The 17,745-nt window shown below is 43.7% G+C and overlaps 1 protein-coding gene across 1 annotated transcript; it reads left to right on the top strand.

The window, feature by feature from the left end:
* The first annotated feature begins 3,876 nt into the window (after positions 1-3,876).
* On the top strand, positions 3,877-10,866 carry c11orf58.L (chromosome 11 open reading frame 58 L homeolog). Its single transcript, XM_041589667.1, has 6 exons — positions 3,877-4,038; positions 5,354-5,437; positions 7,751-7,811; positions 8,301-8,410; positions 9,804-10,476; positions 10,793-10,866. Exons 1-5 carry the CDS (start codon positions 3,973-3,975, stop codon positions 10,050-10,052), a joined length of 570 nt encoding a protein of 189 aa, XP_041445601.1. The 5' UTR covers positions 3,877-3,972; the 3' UTR covers positions 10,053-10,476; positions 10,793-10,866.
* The last annotated feature ends 6,879 nt before the right edge of the window (positions 10,867-17,745 follow it).

Here is a 17,745-nt window from a genome sequence, read left to right as displayed (position 1 = left end):
GTGTGTGCCATACTCTGCCTGTCCTATGTTCCCTGTGTGTCATACTCTGCCTGTCCTATGTTCCCTGTGTGCGTCATACTCTGCCTGTCCTATGTACCCTGTGTGTGTCATACTCTGCCTGTCCTATGTTCCCTGTGTGTGTCATACTCTTCCTGTCCTATGTTCCCTGTGTGTGTCATACTCTGCCTGACCTATGCTCCCTGTGTGTGTCATACTCTGCCTGACCTATGTTCCCTGTGTGTGTCATACTCTGCCTGTCCTATGCTCCCTGTGTGTGTCATACTCTGCCTGTCCTATGTTCCCTGTGTGTGTCATACTCTGCCTGTCCTATGTTCCCTGTGTGTGTCATACTCTGCCTGTCCTATGATCCCTGTGTGTGTCATACTCTGCCTGTCCTATGTTCCCTGTGTGTGTCATACTCTGCCTGTCCTATGTTCCCTGTGTGTGTCATACTCTGCCTGTCCTATGTTCCCTGTGTGTGTCATACTCTGTCTGTCCTATGTTCCCTGTGTGTGTCATACTCTGCCTGTCCTATGTTCCCTGTGTGTGTCATACTCTGCCTGTCCTATGTTTCCCTGTGTGTGTCATACTCTGTCTGTCTATGTTCCCTGTGTGTGTCATACTCTGCCTGTCCTATGTTCCCTGTGTGTGCCATACTCTGCCTGTCCTATGTTCCCTGTGTGTGTCATACTCTGTCTGTCCTATATTCCCTGTGTGTGTCATACTCTGCCTGTCCTATGTTCCCTGTGTGTGTCATACTCTGCCTGTCCTATGCTCCCTGTGTGTGTCATACTCTGTCTGTCCTATGTTCCCTGTGTGTGTCATACTCTGCCTGTCCTATGATCCCTGTGTGTGTCATACTCTGCCTGTCCTATGCTCCCTGTGTGTGCCATACTCTGCCTGTCCTATGTTCCCTGTGTGTGTCATACTCTGCCTGTCCTATGCTCCCTGTGTGTGTCATACTCTGCCTGTCCTATGTTCCCTGTGTGTGTCATACTCTGCCTGTCCTATGCTCCCTGTATGTGTCATACTCTGCCTGTCCTATGCTCCCTGTGTGTGTCATACTCTGCCTGTCCTATGTTCCCTGTGTGTGTCATACTCTGCCTGTCCTATGCTCCCTGTATGTGTCATACTCTGCCTGTCCTATGCTCCCTGTGTGTGCCATACTCTGCCTGCCCTATGCTCCCTGTGTGTGTCATACTCTGCCTGTCCTATGTTCCCTGTGTGTGTCATACTCTGTCTGTCCTATGTTCCCTGTGTGTGTCATACTCTGCCTGTCCTATGTTCCCTGTGTGTGTCATACTCTGCCTGTCCTATGTTCCCTGTGTGTGTCATACTCTGTCTGTCCTATGTTCCCTGTGTGTGTCATACTCTGCCTGTCCTATGTTCCCTGTGTGTGCCATACTCTGCCTGTCCTATGTTCCCTGTGTGTGTCATACTCTGTCTGTCCTATATTCCCTGTGTGTGTCATACTCTGCCTGTCCTATGTTCCCTGTGTGTGTCATACTCTGCCTGTCCTATGCTCCCTGTGTGTGTCATACTCTGCCTGTCCTATGTTCCCTGTGTGTGTCATACTCTGCCTGTCCTATGATCCCTGTGTGTGTCATACTCTGCCTGTCCTATGCTCCCTGTGTGTGCCATACTCTGCCTGTCCTATGTTCCCTGTGTGTGTCATACTCTGCCTGTCCTATGCTCCCTGTATGTGTCATACTCTGCCTGTCCTATGCTCCCTGTGTGTGTCATACTCTGCCTGTCCTATGTTCCTTGTGTGTGTCATACTCTGCCTGTCCTATGCTCCCTGTATGTGTCATACTCTGCCTGTCCTATGCTCCCTGCGTGTGTCATACTCTGCCTGTCCTATGTTCCCTGTGTGTGTCATACTCTGCCTGTCCTATACTCCCTGTATGTGTCATACTCTGCCTGCCCTATGCTCCCTGTGTGTGTCATACTCTGTCTGTCCTATGCTCCCTGTGTGTGCCATACTCTGCCTTCCCTATGTTCCCTGTGTGTGTCATACTCTGCCTTCCCTATGTTCCCTGTGTGTTATACTCTGCCTGTCCTATACTCCCTGTGTGTGTCATACTCTGCCTGTCCTATGCTCCCTGTATGTGTCATACTCTGCCTGTCCTATGCTCCCTGTGTGTGTCATACTCTGCCTGTCCTATGTTCCTTGTGTGTGTCATACTCTGCCTGTCCTATGCTCCCTGTATGTGTCATACTCTGCCTGTCCTATGCTCCCTGCGTGTGTCATACTCTGCCTGTCCTATGTTCCCTGTGTGTGTCATACTCTGCCTGTCCTATACTCCCTGTATGTGTCATACTCTGCCTTCCCTATGTTCCCTGTGTGTTATACTCTGCCTGTCCTATGCTCCCTGTGTGTGCCATACACTGTCTGTGGAACATAAGTCTGGTATTTGTTTGGGGGTTTGTTAAGATTTGCAAATTATTGTTAGGGGCCCCTAAGGTGGTTAATCATGTGCTGGGGTGCTGTGTTAGCCACAGGGGAGGAGGTGGCATATGATTTAACTTTTTTCACATATGAGTGTAGGGAGCACCAACCATTTGGTTTTTTGGTGTGTTACCACCATTAATGTGGACATGGCCTTTTGGTAAAATAGGTGTGGTTTAAAGTGGGTGTGGTTTATAACAGGGTGTGGTAAACACGACTTCCATTATTGGCTCTCCACCACGTAGGACAGAAAAATTCTGTCTCTCGGTGCCACAGAAGTTGGACAGCACTGCAGTAAAGGAATTGGAGGGGTGGCTAAAATGTAACATAAGGAAGTGATATAGAAAGAGGGAGATTTGGGTGAGTGCTTATTTGTGAGTGTGCAATTATAATCATATTTTTACATATTTGCCATACAGTACATATGGGAGCTGAAAACCTTAATGAAATGTAGGAAAGACAGATGTATTTATTTCTATACAGTATTTACCTGCCCGTCTTTTCAGCTGAATATCATTTCCTTTTGGCAGTTTCTGGTAGAGATTTGGGGAGCAGCACAGACACAGCATACCTCCCAACTGTCCCTTTTTCGGAGGGACAGTCCCTCTTTTGACAGCTCAACCCGCAGTCCCTCATTTGTACTGGAAAGTCCCGATTTTCTCTGCACCGAACAGCCAGAAAAAGAAAGTTTCTCACTTAATTGGCTTTTGGCAGAGAGACCAGAACAGCTAACAGGTGCAAATAAGATACTTTGTAACAATTTTGAGACACAAAAAAAACAGTTTAGATAAGGAGAAATATTTTCAAACTTTCATAATCTGCCAAAGTTTTTTAAAATGTACATGGTAATTAGGGGGTGTGGCCACAGAAAGGGGCGTGGTCAGAAATGTTTGCTGCGCTACGTGCGAAAAAACATTTTTGTCCCTCTTTTTTTACTTCCAAAATGTTGGGAGGTGACACAGACAAGCTGATATTAGAACTAAATGGGATGTTACTTGCCCTCTCATTGCCACTGAGTTATGGGATTGGCCTCAGGACATTCAGGCTTATATTATAGTGAGGGCCCATGGGAAATTAGAGTGTAAGCTTCCTGGGACAGGGACTCTATAAACTCGAGGTAAAACATGTATCAGATTTATCAGGGTCCCTGACATATTCAGCTGCCTGACTCATGAGCTTCTCTTTCAGAAGAGACATTTCCCATCATGCTCTGAGAGCAGCACCCGGAAGTCGTGGCCCAGAATTCCCTGAGGTAAAGTTTCTGTTCTGTTTACTGAACATGTTAGACATAAAAGCCACAGACGTATATATTGTAGGGCTTCAAGACTTTCCCTCACGCTGCATTGCTCGTGACACGCACAAACACTGCTCCACCCAACTCACGCCCTCACACCCTCACTCACTGACCATTGCGCGCATGCGCCGAGCGGATGTCATTTCCGGTGCGCGGCGGAAGTAAGAAGTATTTCCCTCAGTAGCTGTAGCGAGCTGTCCGGGGTTATCGCTCCTTCAGTACCACAGAGATGAGCTCCAGGCAAGACAAGCAGCAGCGGGGGAACAAGAGACCGGCGGTCAGGCAGGAGGATGAGGTAAAACTTGAGCGACCAGCGCAGGACCGTGACAGTGGATCTATCCGGCCTTGTGTCTCATTTCCTGCTCCCAAATCAGCTCCTCATCTGATACCGACATTAACACTGGATCCCCTCACTCTTCGCTCTCTCTGTCTCTATTTATATACATATGGGAGGAGCTTATTGTGTGCCCAGAACATTCCTTCTCTGTATATTTGTATTTATACATATGGGAGGAGGAGGTGCCATATTGATTCCCTTAGACAGTACAGTATGAGGGTATAGCTTATTGTGTGCCCAGAACATTCCTTCGCTGTATATTTGTATTTATACATATGGGAGGAGGAGGTGCCATATTAATTCCCTTAGACAGTACAGTATGAGGGTATCGCTTATTGTGTGCCCAGAACATTCCTTCTCTGTATATTTGTATTTATACATATGGGAGGAGGAGGTGCCATATTAATTCCCTTAGACAGTACAGTATGAGGGTATCGCTTATTGTGTGCCCAGAACATTCCTTCTCTGTATATTTGTATTTATACATATGGGAGGAGGAGGTGCCATATTGATTCCCTTAGACAGTACTGTATGAGGGTATAGCTTATTGTGTGCCCAGAACATTCCTTCTCTGTATATTTGTATTTATACATATGGGAGGAGGAGGTGCCATATTGATTCCCTTAGACAGTACTGTATGAGGGTATAGCTTATTGTGTGCCCAGAACATTCCTTCTCTGTATATTTGTATTTATACATATGGGAGGAGGAGGAGGTGCCATATTGATTCCCTTAGACAGTACAGTATGAGGGTATAGCTTATTGTGTGCCCAGAACATTCCTTCTCTGTATATTTGTATTTATACATATGGGAGGAGGAGGTGCCATATTGATTCCCTTAGACAGTACAGTATGAGGGTATAGCTTATTGTGTGCCCAGAACAAGGCCTGGCAGAGCATTAAACAGGAGCAAACCCAGAATCTGGTGATGTCCACGAGTTCAAGACTTCAGTCTGTCATTGCCAGCAAACGCTTTTCAACAAAGTATTAGAATTTTACATTTTAATTTCAGTTTTTTAATTTGTCCAATTACTTTTGAGCCCCTGAAATGAGAAGATTAAAAAAAAAGGCTTCAGTTCGTCACTTTTTATTCAATCTTTTTGTTCAACCCACTGAATTAAAGCTGAAAGTCTGCAGTTCAACTGCACCCGAGTTGTTTCATTGACAATTCATTGTGGTCTTGTACAGAACCAAAATGAGAGAAAAAAAGTTGTCTTGTCTTTTTTTAACTGTAAATGTCAGTAAATGATGTGCTTGTGTTTGTGTGTTACAGTCGGGCAGTGGCAGCTGGGAACAAGCTGATTTGGGGAATGATGAAAGGAAACAGAAATTCCTGCGGCTGATGGGAGCCGGGAAGGTGAGTGAGATCCTTCTGTTTTATGGGGTCTGAGCTGCAGAAACATTGAAACGTTCCCGTGTTTATTTCCTGGAAATACCAGTGGCCCCAGTAGCCAGTGTGGGCTCTGTATTCTCTTTTTACTCTTTCTTTTATTGAGTCTGTGGGAAGAACTTGGTGTAACACAAAGTGATACCAACGAGATTATTCTGGTTACTTATACAGCCCTATGACTTGCCTCTCTTTCTACTTTATTACAATGAGGTTCTTCTCTATGATTTATTTGGAGCTGCTATAGCTCTCTCAGAGGCTGCACCCCCAGTTTCATAGAGTTCAGGATATTGTCTAACTTAAGGTGGCCATAATTGGAGAGATCCGCTCGTTTGGTGATGTCGCCAAACGAGCGGATCTCCCTCCGATATGCCCACCTTGAGGTGGGCAAGATCGGGCTGATCCGATTGTGGGCCCAACGATCGGATCCTAACGATGCCCAAATGGGGGGTCGGATCGTGGGACCGCATCAACGGATAGATGCGGCCGCGATCCGACGGGATTTTCTGTCTCATCCGATCGAGATCTGGCCGACTTTCGGTGAAGCCCGTCGGTGGGCCCTATACACGGGCCAATAAGCTTCCGACACGGCCTGTGTATGGCCACCTTTATTTATGAATTGCCCCCTGTCTGGAAAGTGAATGGAACACCTGACTGAGCTTACCTGTGAGTGTCGTATGCACAGTGCTGCCTTACTATATACAGTGCCTTGCAAAACTATTCACCCCCCTTGGCATTCTTCATGTTTCGTTGCCTCGACCTGCAATTAAAACGGATTGTTTGAGAGTTTGCACCATTTCATTTACAGAATATGCCTACAGCTTTGAAGATGTTTTTTTTTATTGTGAAGCAAACACCAAATAGGGCAAAAGAACAGAAATCTTCAGCGTGCATAACTCTTCATCCCCCCTAAAGTCAGTACTTTGAAGAGCCACCTTTTGCGGCAATTACAGGTGGAAGCTCTCTGAGCTTTTCATATCTTGTCACTGGTATTTTTGCCCATTCCTCAAGGCAAAACTGCTGCAGCTCCTTCATGTTGGATTGCTTTCGCTTGTAAACAGCAATCTTCAAGTCTGACCACAGATTCGCAATTGGATTGAGGTCTGGACTGACTAGGCCAATCCAACACATTTAAATGTTTCCCGTGTTTCAGCGCTCGAGTGTTGCAGTTTAGCAGTATGCTTCAGCTCATTGTCCTGCTGGAAGGTGAACCTCTGTCCCAGTCTCAAATCACAGACAGGTCGACACAGGTTTTGCTCAAGAATATCCCTGTATTTAGCACCAACTTTCCCTCGACTCAGACCAGTTTCCCAGTCCCTGCTGCTGATAAACCTCCCAGCACAGCCTGATGCTGCCCTGCCATGTTTCACTGTGGCCATGGTGTTCTTGGGGTGATGGGATGTGTTGGGTTTGCACCAGAATAAGCATTTTCCTTGGTGGCCGAAAAGTTCAATTTCAGTCTCATCTGACCAGAGCACCTTCCTCCATACATTTGAGGAGTCACCCACATGCAATTTGGCAAACTCAAAACTCTTATTTTTAACTTAAGTAATGGCTTTTTTCTGGCCACTCTTCCATAAAGCCCAGCTCTATGGAGTGTACGGCTTATTGTGATACTGCAGTTTCTGCTGTGGAACTCTGCAACTCCTTCAGGGTTACCTTTGGTCTCTGTGCTGCCTCTCTGATCAATGCCCTCCTTGCCCCCGGTCTGTGAGTTTTGGTGGCAAAGGGGGTGAATACATATGCACACGCCAATTTTCATATAATTATATATATTTTTCTCATTTCACTTCACCAACTTAGACTATTTTCTGCAGATCCATCACATAAAATAAAATTAAGAAAGATTTAAATTACAGGTTGGAATGTAACAAAATAGGTAAAAAGCCAAGGGGGTGAATTCTTTTGCAAGGCAGTTTACAATAGATCCCACGTTTGTCAGGGGACCAGAAAAAAATGGTGTAAAATCAGGGAAAAGTATATTAAAAGAATAAATAGGCGAGACCACAAAACAACAATGTAAAATGAGGGAAAACTTAAAATCAGGGGATGTAAAATTGAGGTTCCGCTGTACAGACAGGGTACTACACACCTGCCTGTGTTGGATGCACACGAGGGGGTAGGGTTTATGATTACAGAATGTAATGCTGATTACAGACAGGATTGGGCCAATGATCTGAAGACCACAAATATTCAATGTTACATGAATTGGACCTGGTTGTGTTGATTATCTGTTCTGTGTCAATGTGAGAGATATTAACCCTGTTCTGTTTATTCTTCTAGAAGGAACACACTGGGCGCCTGGTGATCGGAGACCATAAGTCCACATCGCATTTCCGGTCAGGTGGGTGTGTGTTGTGGGAGTTACCCTGGGTGTCTGATCAGAATCCCTCACATTGGGTGCTCCAGTTTGCTATTTAGGCCGTCAGCCATTCCTGGGTCCCTATGTAGCCTGGGGCTGGGCAGTTTGTGTGGGCACAGATCGGGTAATGGCAATGATAGGCTACAAGCCCACTGGGCATATATTCATCTCCTGCCCCAGTGTCTCCTTTGTTTTTATTAGATATTCCTGATCCACCCCTTATCTTCTCCTCGTGGCTAAAGTTTATATTCCCAGTGTTTCTAAGCCCAGTCTATGGAACCTTTAACTGAATAATGGGAGAAACTCACTGGTAAAGACTAGGGAACCTTCCTAGGTCACAAATGTGTCATTGGTTTTCCATCATCTTGTTGTTTTGGGTCAGTGGCAAAGCTTTGGCACCTATTCTTTGCCACAAGTTGATTGGTTACTATGACTGTGGGATCCGGTCTAAGCAGAGAATGTCTCTTTCAGGGGCAGAGGATCAGAAGATAAGCGATGAGCTGGAGCACCAGTATCAGCAGAGCATGGACAGCTCAATGTCGGGGAGGAACCGCAGACACTGTGGCCTCGGATTTAGTGAGGTATGTAGCACTTCATACAACTGCAATGGATTATGGGTTTCTTTGTTTGTATTCACCATTCCTCCCTATTTCAATTTGTACAAAGCCCTCTTTACATTAAACATACCTTCTATATCAGACAAGATTTGTATTAGGGATGCACCAAAACTGCTGCTTTGGTATTCAGCAAAATCCCGAACCTTTTGTGAAGGATTCAGGCTGAACCCAAACCCTAATTTTGTGACAATTAAGCTCGCCATAGACGCAAAGATCTGACCGTACGAATCCTCGTGTGTGGAGAGTCCCGACATTTTTCGTCCGGCGGAGATCGGTCGTTTGGTCGATAGGACAGGTTAAAAGATTCTGTCGGCTGCGGGTAATATCTCTACATGTATTGCCGATCGTACGATTTTTCGGAGGGAGACTGTCACTAGCTTTGGTAGGACATAACTTTCGTAGGATTGCTGTCAGGGGCAGAACATCAGCTGATCTGTTCTTTTGAACTTTATTTGATCGGAATGGTTAGTGGCGGGTCGGGAGATGGGGAAGTCCGATCGTACGTTGATTCGTACCATCGGATCTTTGCGTCTGTGGCAGCTTTAGGGTAAAGCAGGGTTAAAAAGAATCATGCATTACAAAGAGCAACTTCCTTGTTTGTGTTATAAAAGGTCATGTGATTCTGCCATGACGGTGTAGTTTTTATTTCTAAATTACACTACAAATAATTGACTCTATAATATAAAATGTCATTCCTGAACCAACAAGTGTATTTAGTTGTAATATTGGTGTGTAGGTGCATCTCAGGTCATTTTGCCTGGTCATGTGATTTCAGAAAGAGCCAGCACTTTAGGATGGAACTGCTTTCTGGCAGCCTGTTGTTTCTCCTACTCAATGTAACTGAATGTGTCTCAGTGGGACCTGGATTTTACTATTGAGTGTTGTTCTTAGATCTACCAGGGAGCTGTTATCTTGTGTTATGTGGTTACCTTCCCATTGTTCTGTTGTTAGGCTGCTGGGGGGGGGGAAGGGAGGGGTTGATATCACTCCAACTTGCAGTAAAGAGTGACTGAAGTTTACCAGAGCACAAGTCACATGACTGGGGCAGCTGGGAAAGTGACAATATGTCTAGCCACATGTCAGAATTAAAATATAAAATTAAATATAAAAAAAATCAGTTTGCTCCTTCGAAAAATGGATTTCAGTTCAGAATTCTGCTGGATCAGCACTATTAACTGATGTGTTTCCTTAAAGTATCCCTTTAAGGATTCAAGTTGGGTTCCTCCAGGGATTTGGATTCAGCCAAATCAAATCCCAAAACGGATCCAGGATTCTGTCCATCCAATTCTGCTGTTCAGCACTGAGTAATAGGTTAGTCATTTATACATTTGCTATTAATAATAATCCTTTCTTTTAGAGTGAAACCACAGACGTGGAAGTCCCGCCGCCCCCTCCCGAACACCCCCCTGAAAGAGAGAGTGCGTCAGAGTCCAGCAGTGAAGTCTCGAGTGAGGAGGAGAGCGAGAGCGACTCTGTATCAGAGGAGGAGACTGCTGCAGACAAGCGAAAACCAGCGAAACCAAGTGAAAAGGACAGTGTCCCAGACAGTAAAGATGGCGGAAAGAGCAACTACAAAATGCTGTTTGTCAAGTCAACCGGCTCCTAATGTCATATTTGTTCAGGAAAGAGTTAATCCCAGGATCATGGGCCGGGCCAGTGTGTGTCTACTGAGCTCCTGTCACTGGCTCCTTCCCCAAACTCCTCTCACTCAGTCGTCGGTTTTAAAGGAGTGTGAAATTGACCTGGAAATAAAATGTAATTGTGAGTGATTGTAGCAGCACAACACACACGCCTCTGTGTCATGCTGCAACCCGGGATGTTTTCTTTTTTTTTTTTAGCCAACATTTTAACCTTTTCAGTACAGAATGGGCTGCACATTCAATTTGGGTAAATGCTTTTATTTACTCCGTTGTGCTGAAGGGGTTAAGACATATCAGTAGTGTTTGGGTGATGATAATCTCATTATGAATCCTCCTGTGTTAACTAAATAGACTATTCGGCATACTTGTATTTTTTTGACATTCTTGTAAGTCAGTGGTCCCCAACCAGTAGCTCGTGAGCAACATGTTGCTCTCCAACCCCTTGGATGTTGCTCTCAGTGGCCTCAAAGTAATTGCTTATTTTTCAATTATTGGCACGGAGGCAAGTTTTGGTTGTATAAAAACCAGGTCCACTGCCAAACAGAGTCTCAATGTAGCTTGACAATCCACATAGGGGCTACAAAATGGCCAATCACAGCCCTTATTTGGCACCCCAAGAACATTTTTCATGCTAGTGTTGCTCCCCAACCCCTTTAACTTCTCGATGTTGCTCACGGGTTCAAAAGGTTGGGGATCCCTGTTGTAAGTTGTGGAAAAATATCTATTTTTTTTTTTTTTTAAAGGATGTTAGACCTCTTTTGTGTGGAGTTTGTTTTTATTGAAAAAATGATTAACTTTTTGTATGTGTTATAGGGGCATGATGTTTTTATTTGTGTTTCTCTATGTCTAAATGTAATTAGTTTCTAAAAATCTAGTAAGCTATAAGCCTGTTACTCTCACTGATCTATCCCTATTTACAGGCTATGAGCAAACTTAGGGACTGTTCCTGCTGAATTGTGCTTAGTACAGGGAATACCTATGTGCCATAGTTTTATGGGATCTCTCTGTACAGACTATGAGCAAACTTAGGGGACTGTTCCTGCTGAATTGTGCTTAGTACAGGGAATACCTATGCTGCCATAGTTTTATGGGATCTCTCTGTACAGACTATGAGCAAACTTAGGGGACTGTTCCTGCTGAATTGTGCTTAGTACAGGGAATATCTATGTACCATAGTTTTATGGGATCTCTCTGTACAGACTATGAGCAAACTTAGGGGACTGTTCCTGCTGAATTGTGCTTAGTACAGGGAATACCTATGCTGTCATAGTTTTATGGGATCTCTCTGTACAGACTATGAGCAAACTTAGGGACTGTTCCTGCTGAATTGTGCTTAGTACAGGGAATACCTATGTGCCATAGTTTTATGGGATCTCTCTGTACAGACTATGAGCAAACTTAGGGGACTGTTCCTGCTGAATTGTGCTTAGTACAGGGAATACCTATGCTGCCATAGTTTTATGGGATCTCTCTCTGTACAGACTAAGAGCAAACTTAGGGGACTGTCCCTGCTGAATTGTGCTTAGTACAGGGAATACCTATGCTGCCATAGTTTTATGGGATCTCTCTGTACAGACTATGAGCAAATTTAGGGACTGTTCCTGCTGAATTGTGCTTAGTACAGGGAATACCTATGTGCCATAGTTTTATGGGATCTCTCTGTACAGACTATGAGCAAACTTAGGGGACTGTTCCTGCTGAATTGTGCTTAGTACAGGGAATACCTATGCTGCCATAGTTTTATGGGATCTCTGTACAGACTATGAGCAAACTTAGGGGCTGTTCCTGCTGAATTGTGCTTAGTACAGGGAATACCTATGCTGCCATAGTTTTATGGGATCTCTCTGTACAGACTATGAGCAAACTAAGGGGACTGTCCTGGCTCATGGGGCACATCTCACCGGTGCATCTGAAATGGGTTCTTTCCTCCTTTTAGAACTTCTCACTCTAATGAATACGGTTCTTTTTCTCTCTGTTGGTGCTGAAGTTGTGCATGTTGGAAACAATAAGGGGGACAATTGTTTTTTAGACTGCGCTGAACTATACAACACCTCTTTTTCTCAGGCTGGTCCATGTGCAGCTTTTCCACAGTTCTTTGTATTTTACCCTCCAGGCAAGATATAGAATGATATATAGACATATAATGATATATAGACATATAATGAGCAGAAGCAATGGGTAGTGGTCCATGTGAGCAGTCTCGGCAGCAGAAGAGCTCCCCCCAATTGACTTGTACCCCTGGGGATGATCTCACCTGTTGGACACTGACCTGCTGGCTCCAGGACAAACTGTAAAATAAATCGCAATGCTGCTGTTGTTTTTTTATTATTTCAGGAGAAATCACCATTTTACCATTGTATGTATCATGCTTCATCTAAATGATAAACTATTATGAATCTTGTGGATCCGTGCTGCTCAAATGTAACTTAAGTTCCTGTTGGGATCACAATTGTTTAAAATGTTTATTTCTAATTCAGATTCCGGAGGCAGAGGAGTCACAGGGCACCCACACATAATGATACTAAATTGCCACTCATATCCAGAACCACACAAGGCTAAGCAGTTGTAATTAGGCAGTTGATTGATTCTGTTCATTCTCTTTGGTACTGTACCAGGGGCAGGAGAGAGGTATGTGTAATGATAATATTCAAAGTAGGAATATCATCACCTCTGTGTCTTTGCTGGGGGGTTAAAGGAAAACTATACCCCCAAAATGAACACTTAAACATCAGGTTATATCATATTAAGTGAAATTACAGAATCTTACGAAAATGGTATATATATATATATTAAAGTAAAAACTGCCCTTTACATCTCTTGTCTTGAACCACCATTTTGTGATGGTCTGTGTGCTGCCTCAGAGATCACCTGACCAGAAATACTGCAGCTCTAACTGTAACAGGAAGAGATCACCTGACCAGAAATACTACAGCTCTAACTGTAACAGGAAGAGATCACCTGACCAGAAATACTGCAGCTCTAACTGTAACAGGAAGAGATCACCTGACCAGAAATACTACAGCTCTAACTGTAACAGGAAGAGATCACCTGACCAGAAATACTGCAGCTCTCACTGTAACAGGAAGAGATCACCTGACCAGAAATACTGCAGCTCTCACTGTAACAGGAAGAGATCACCTGATCAGAAATACTGCAGCTCTCACTGTAACAGGAAGAGATCACCTGACCAGAAATACTGCAGCTCTCACTGTAACAGCAAGAGATCACCTGACCAGAAATACTGCAGCTCTCACTGTAACAGGAAGAGATCACCTGACCAGAAATACTGCAGCTCTAACGGTAACAGGAAGAGATCACCTGACCAGAAATACTGCAGCTCTCACGGTAACAGGAAGAAGTGTGGAAGCAAAAGACAGAACTCTGACTGTTAATTGGCTCATGTGACCTAACATGTTTGGTTTGTTTGTGTGCACAGTGAATAGTATGATCCCAGGGGGCGGCCCTTATTTTTTTTTTTTAAAATGGCAATTTTCTATTTATGATTACACAATGGCACATACTACTATAAAAGTATATTATTATGAAAAGCATATATGAACTGTTTTATGCGATCGCTTTTTATAGAGACCTATTTTGTGGGGTATAGTTTTCCTTTAAGCTTTGAGATGATGGGTGCACTTCAGTGGGTGCGTCAAATTGCCTCTTATGTATGAAGTCACAAGATGCCCCTATAATATTATCCCTGAGGTTCTCTTTGCAACATTCCCCTCCTTTAGGGGTGAGTAGGTTCCAACTCTGCAGGGACTTTGTCTCATTTCCTTCAGGTTATTCGGGTGCAGTTACTGCATCTCAGTTTGTAAATGAGGGTGATGGCTCTCAACTGGGTCCAGATCCGGACTTTGTAGGACATGAAATATTTGTTCTTGAGCCTCTGGTGTTGCCGTGTGTTTGGACCCATTGTTTTGTACCTTCCTTTTTTTTTTTTTTAATTGTTTTTATTACATTTTTCTAGCATACAATACATTTCCTGGACCTTTTATATGTCCAATTATTGGTACATATCGGTCATTGATGTCATAGTACATGCTTAAAGGGATACTGTCATGGGAAAAAACATTTTTTTCAAAATGAATCAGTTAATAGTGCTGCTCCAGCAGAATTCTGCACTGAAATCCATTTCTCAAAAGAGCAAACAGATTTTTTTATATTCAATTTTGAAATCTGACATGGGGCTAAACATATTGTCAATTTCCCAGCTGCCCCCGGTCATGTGACTTGTGCTCTGATAAACTTCAATCACTCTTTACTGCTGTACTGCAAGTTGGACTGATATCACCCCCTCCCTTTCCCCCCCCCCCCAGCAGCCAAACAACAGAACAATGGGAAGGTAACCAGATAGCAGCTCCCTAACACAAGATAACAGCTGCCTGGTAGATCTAAGAACAGCACTCAATAGTAAAATCCAGGTCCCACTGAGACACATTCAGTTACATTGAGAAGGAAAAACAGCAGCCTGCCAGAAAGCATTTCTCTCCTAAAGTGCAGGCAGAAGTCACATGATCAGGGGCAGCTGGGAAATTGACAATATGTCTAGCCCCCTGTCAGATTTCAAAATTGAATATAAAAAAATCTGTTTGCTCTTTTGAGAAATGGATTCCAGTGCAGAATTCTGCTGGAGCAGCACTATTAACTGATTCATTTTGAAAAAATTTTTTTTCCCATGACAGTATCCCTTTAAATGAAAGAAAAGAAGTAAAGAAAATGAAATGTAAACATAGTTAACATAGTGATATATTTCTGTAAAACTAGTTCCGAGTTTAATTACAATCCAAACAGGCTAAATGTATTTACCTTCGTTACGATGATAAAAGCCGATTTAGTGCGGTGACTCCTGGGGGCTGATCTTGTGGTCGTTCCAGTCCCTTTTGGATTCATTGTTTCTTGTAACAACCTCTTAATATTTCTAAGTCACTCCAAGTTGTGTTTATGAAGGTGTAGGTGGTTCAGTATCTGAGTGGAGAGAGAAGACTAGTAATAGATGTGCTCCAAGTGAGAGAGAATTTTTTAGCTTGTTCTTCTTTTTTTTATCATGGCTTCCAGCCAGTCCATGTGTAAATAAAGCTCATTCTATAGTGGGTTGGATTGGTTTGTTCACTATCTGTAGCCAATAGGAGGTTATTTCCAGCCAAAAATGTTGTATTTTAGGGCATGACCAGAGCATATTGGGAGCCTTGCATTGGATGCATCCGTCTGAGCAGATATTTCCCATTTTGAATCGTTTTTCGGGTGTTAGATATGAATTGTGGAGAATATCTAGTATAGGTCAATCTAAAAACAACTGGACTTGCTGAGTAATCAATGAAGACGTTTCACTACTCATCCGAGCAGCTTCTTCAGTTCAAACTCAGCAAGTCCAGTTGTTTTTAGATTGACCTATACCAGATATACCGTGACCTGGATGAATGAAAATCTTCATAGTCGAATTGTGGAGAAGTTGCAATGCCATTTCTTGGTATCTGCTGGTTGGTAATAGTTGCATTATACTGTATATATATATGTGTGTGTGTGGGATTTAAGTATTTCCGTAATAGGTATTTGTGGTGTAACAGTTGCCCATTGTTTATATTTGTTCATAGTAGATGGTAGATTTGAGCGCACTGAGGTTTTCTCTTTTCAGAGATTATCCACCATGTTACTTTCTACTTTATTCTGCCAAATAAAGGTGCGGAGTGTGTGATCTATGCGTTTTAAATCCGTTGGCTTGATAAGATATGGTAGCATTTGCATTGGATATAGTAATTGACCTTCCTTTTTATATTACCAAGATGCCCAGTCTTGTGTCTCTGGTCACCATGGCACCAGGAGATGATGCCACAATATTGGGGGGAGGCAGCTGTGGTCATAGGGCTTTAGTTACACCCCTCTTTTAGTTACACCCCTAGTCTGGGTTTCATGTTAGAGTAGAAGGGAGAACAGGTGGTGCCAAATCCAGAGACCTCCTGCAAGTCAAGTTGTGGGACAGTAGGACAAAAGGCAAAGTTATACTGGAGCTAAAGGAGAAGGTCCTGCGGTGGCCATGATCTCAGTCCATATTAGAATCTGTGGCCCAATATGAATTTAGGTGCATGAGAATCAGCTGCCCTAGTGTAGGGGGAGGGGCAGAACCATTTTTATGGACCTGAGAGAGAAATATCCTGGTGCTGAGACCAGTGCCATTGTCCCCTGTTCCCCCTCAGTTACATTATGTCTGAATTCTTGTTGTCTCGCCTGCTGGCAGTTAGCATTCTCCCCTGGCAGTTAGCATTCTCCCCGTCACTCTCACCCCCCAACAGCCCAATGTATTAAAAATGCCCTTTAAAATTTCTCTTGCAGCCTTTGAACTAAAGGAATAAGCGTTTGAGTTGCAGGAAAAGTTCATCTGGAGTCGATTTGGTTGATCCTCGCTCCGACGCACCTTTATCAAATAATAGAGAGAGAAGTGGAGACGGGTCAGAGCCAATCAATACGGCTGTTCAAACGGAATTGCAGGTACTGTGATGTGCGTTACTTTCTCTCCCCGCTCTTTGTACTGAGTCGCTGTCAAGAGATTTTTCTTCTACTCCTGCCCAATAAAAGTCTCTGCCTTTTGAATGGGGAAATGAGCCCGTGCATACATTATTATATCCATTATTATATATACTATTATATACTAGGGATGCACCAAATCCACTATTTTGGATTCGACCGAACCCCCGAATCCTTCGCGAAAGATCCGTCCGAATACCGAAACGAATCCTAATTTGCATATAAAAATTAAGGATGTGGTTAGGGGAAAACATTTTTTACTTCCTTGTTTTGTGACAAAAAATCATCGGATTTCCCTCTCCGGCCCTCATTTGCATATGCAAATTAGGATTCAGATCGACCAGGCAGAAAGATTTGGCCAAATCCTGATGAAAAAGGCTGAATCCCAAATGCATCCCTATTATATACATTCTTATATACCTTATATACATTATTATGGGCTGAATGCAGAACAAGCTGGTGCCGCCTGATTCTTCTCAACTCCAGAGACCACAAGATGCACTTTACTGAACTTATTAACCCACTTCTCTTGAACCTGTGTATTTTTGTTATACAGATAGCTAGAATCTCAGCTGCCATAAAGCAGGACAGGACTGCTGCTTACAATGGGGATCAGATAGGATCTGTGCAGCCACTGGGACAGAATGTTCTGTTATACAGATAGCTAGAATCTCAGCTGCCATAAAGCAGGACAGGACTGCTGCTTACAATGGGGATCAGATAGGATCTGTGCAGCCACTGGGACAGAATGTTCTGTTATACAGATAGCTAGAATCTCAGCTGCCATAAAGCAGGACAGGACTGCTGCTTACACTGGGGATCAGATAGGATCTGTGCAGCCACTGGGACAGAATGCTCTGTTATACAGATAGCTAGAATCTCAGCTGCCATAAAGCAGGACAGGACTGTTGCTTACAATGGGGATCAGATAGGATCTGTGCAGCCACTGGGACAGAATGTTCTGTTATACAGATAGCTAGAATCTCAGCTGCCATAAAGCAGGACAGGACTGCTGCTTACAATGGGGATCAGATAGGATCTGTTATACAGAAAGCTAGACTGTCAGAGAAAGGAGCAGGGAGTTGTATACAATACATAATGATGCCGGTAATTCCCTTAAATCTTCTGGTACAA

Source organism: Xenopus laevis, chromosome 4L, assembly GCF_017654675.1.
Source record: "Xenopus laevis strain J_2021 chromosome 4L, Xenopus_laevis_v10.1, whole genome shotgun sequence".
Classification (NCBI taxonomy): domain Eukaryota; kingdom Metazoa; phylum Chordata; class Amphibia; order Anura; family Pipidae; genus Xenopus; species Xenopus laevis.
Note: the sequence above shows the minus strand (reverse complement) of the source record. Positions and strands in the feature narration are given on the sequence as shown.

Excerpts from the sequence above, each read along its gene's own strand:
- c11orf58.L (XM_041589667.1), top strand. The coding sequence starts at position 3,973 with ATGAGCTCCAGGCAAGACAAGCAGCAGCGGGGGAACAAGAGACCGGCG. Across the intron at positions 4,039-5,353 it reads CGGTCAGGCAGGAGGATGAG|TCGGGCAGTGGCAGCTGGGA; the intron begins GTAAAACTTGAG and ends TGTGTGTTACAG. Across the intron at positions 5,438-7,750 it reads GGCTGATGGGAGCCGGGAAG|AAGGAACACACTGGGCGCCT; the intron begins GTGAGTGAGATC and ends TTATTCTTCTAG.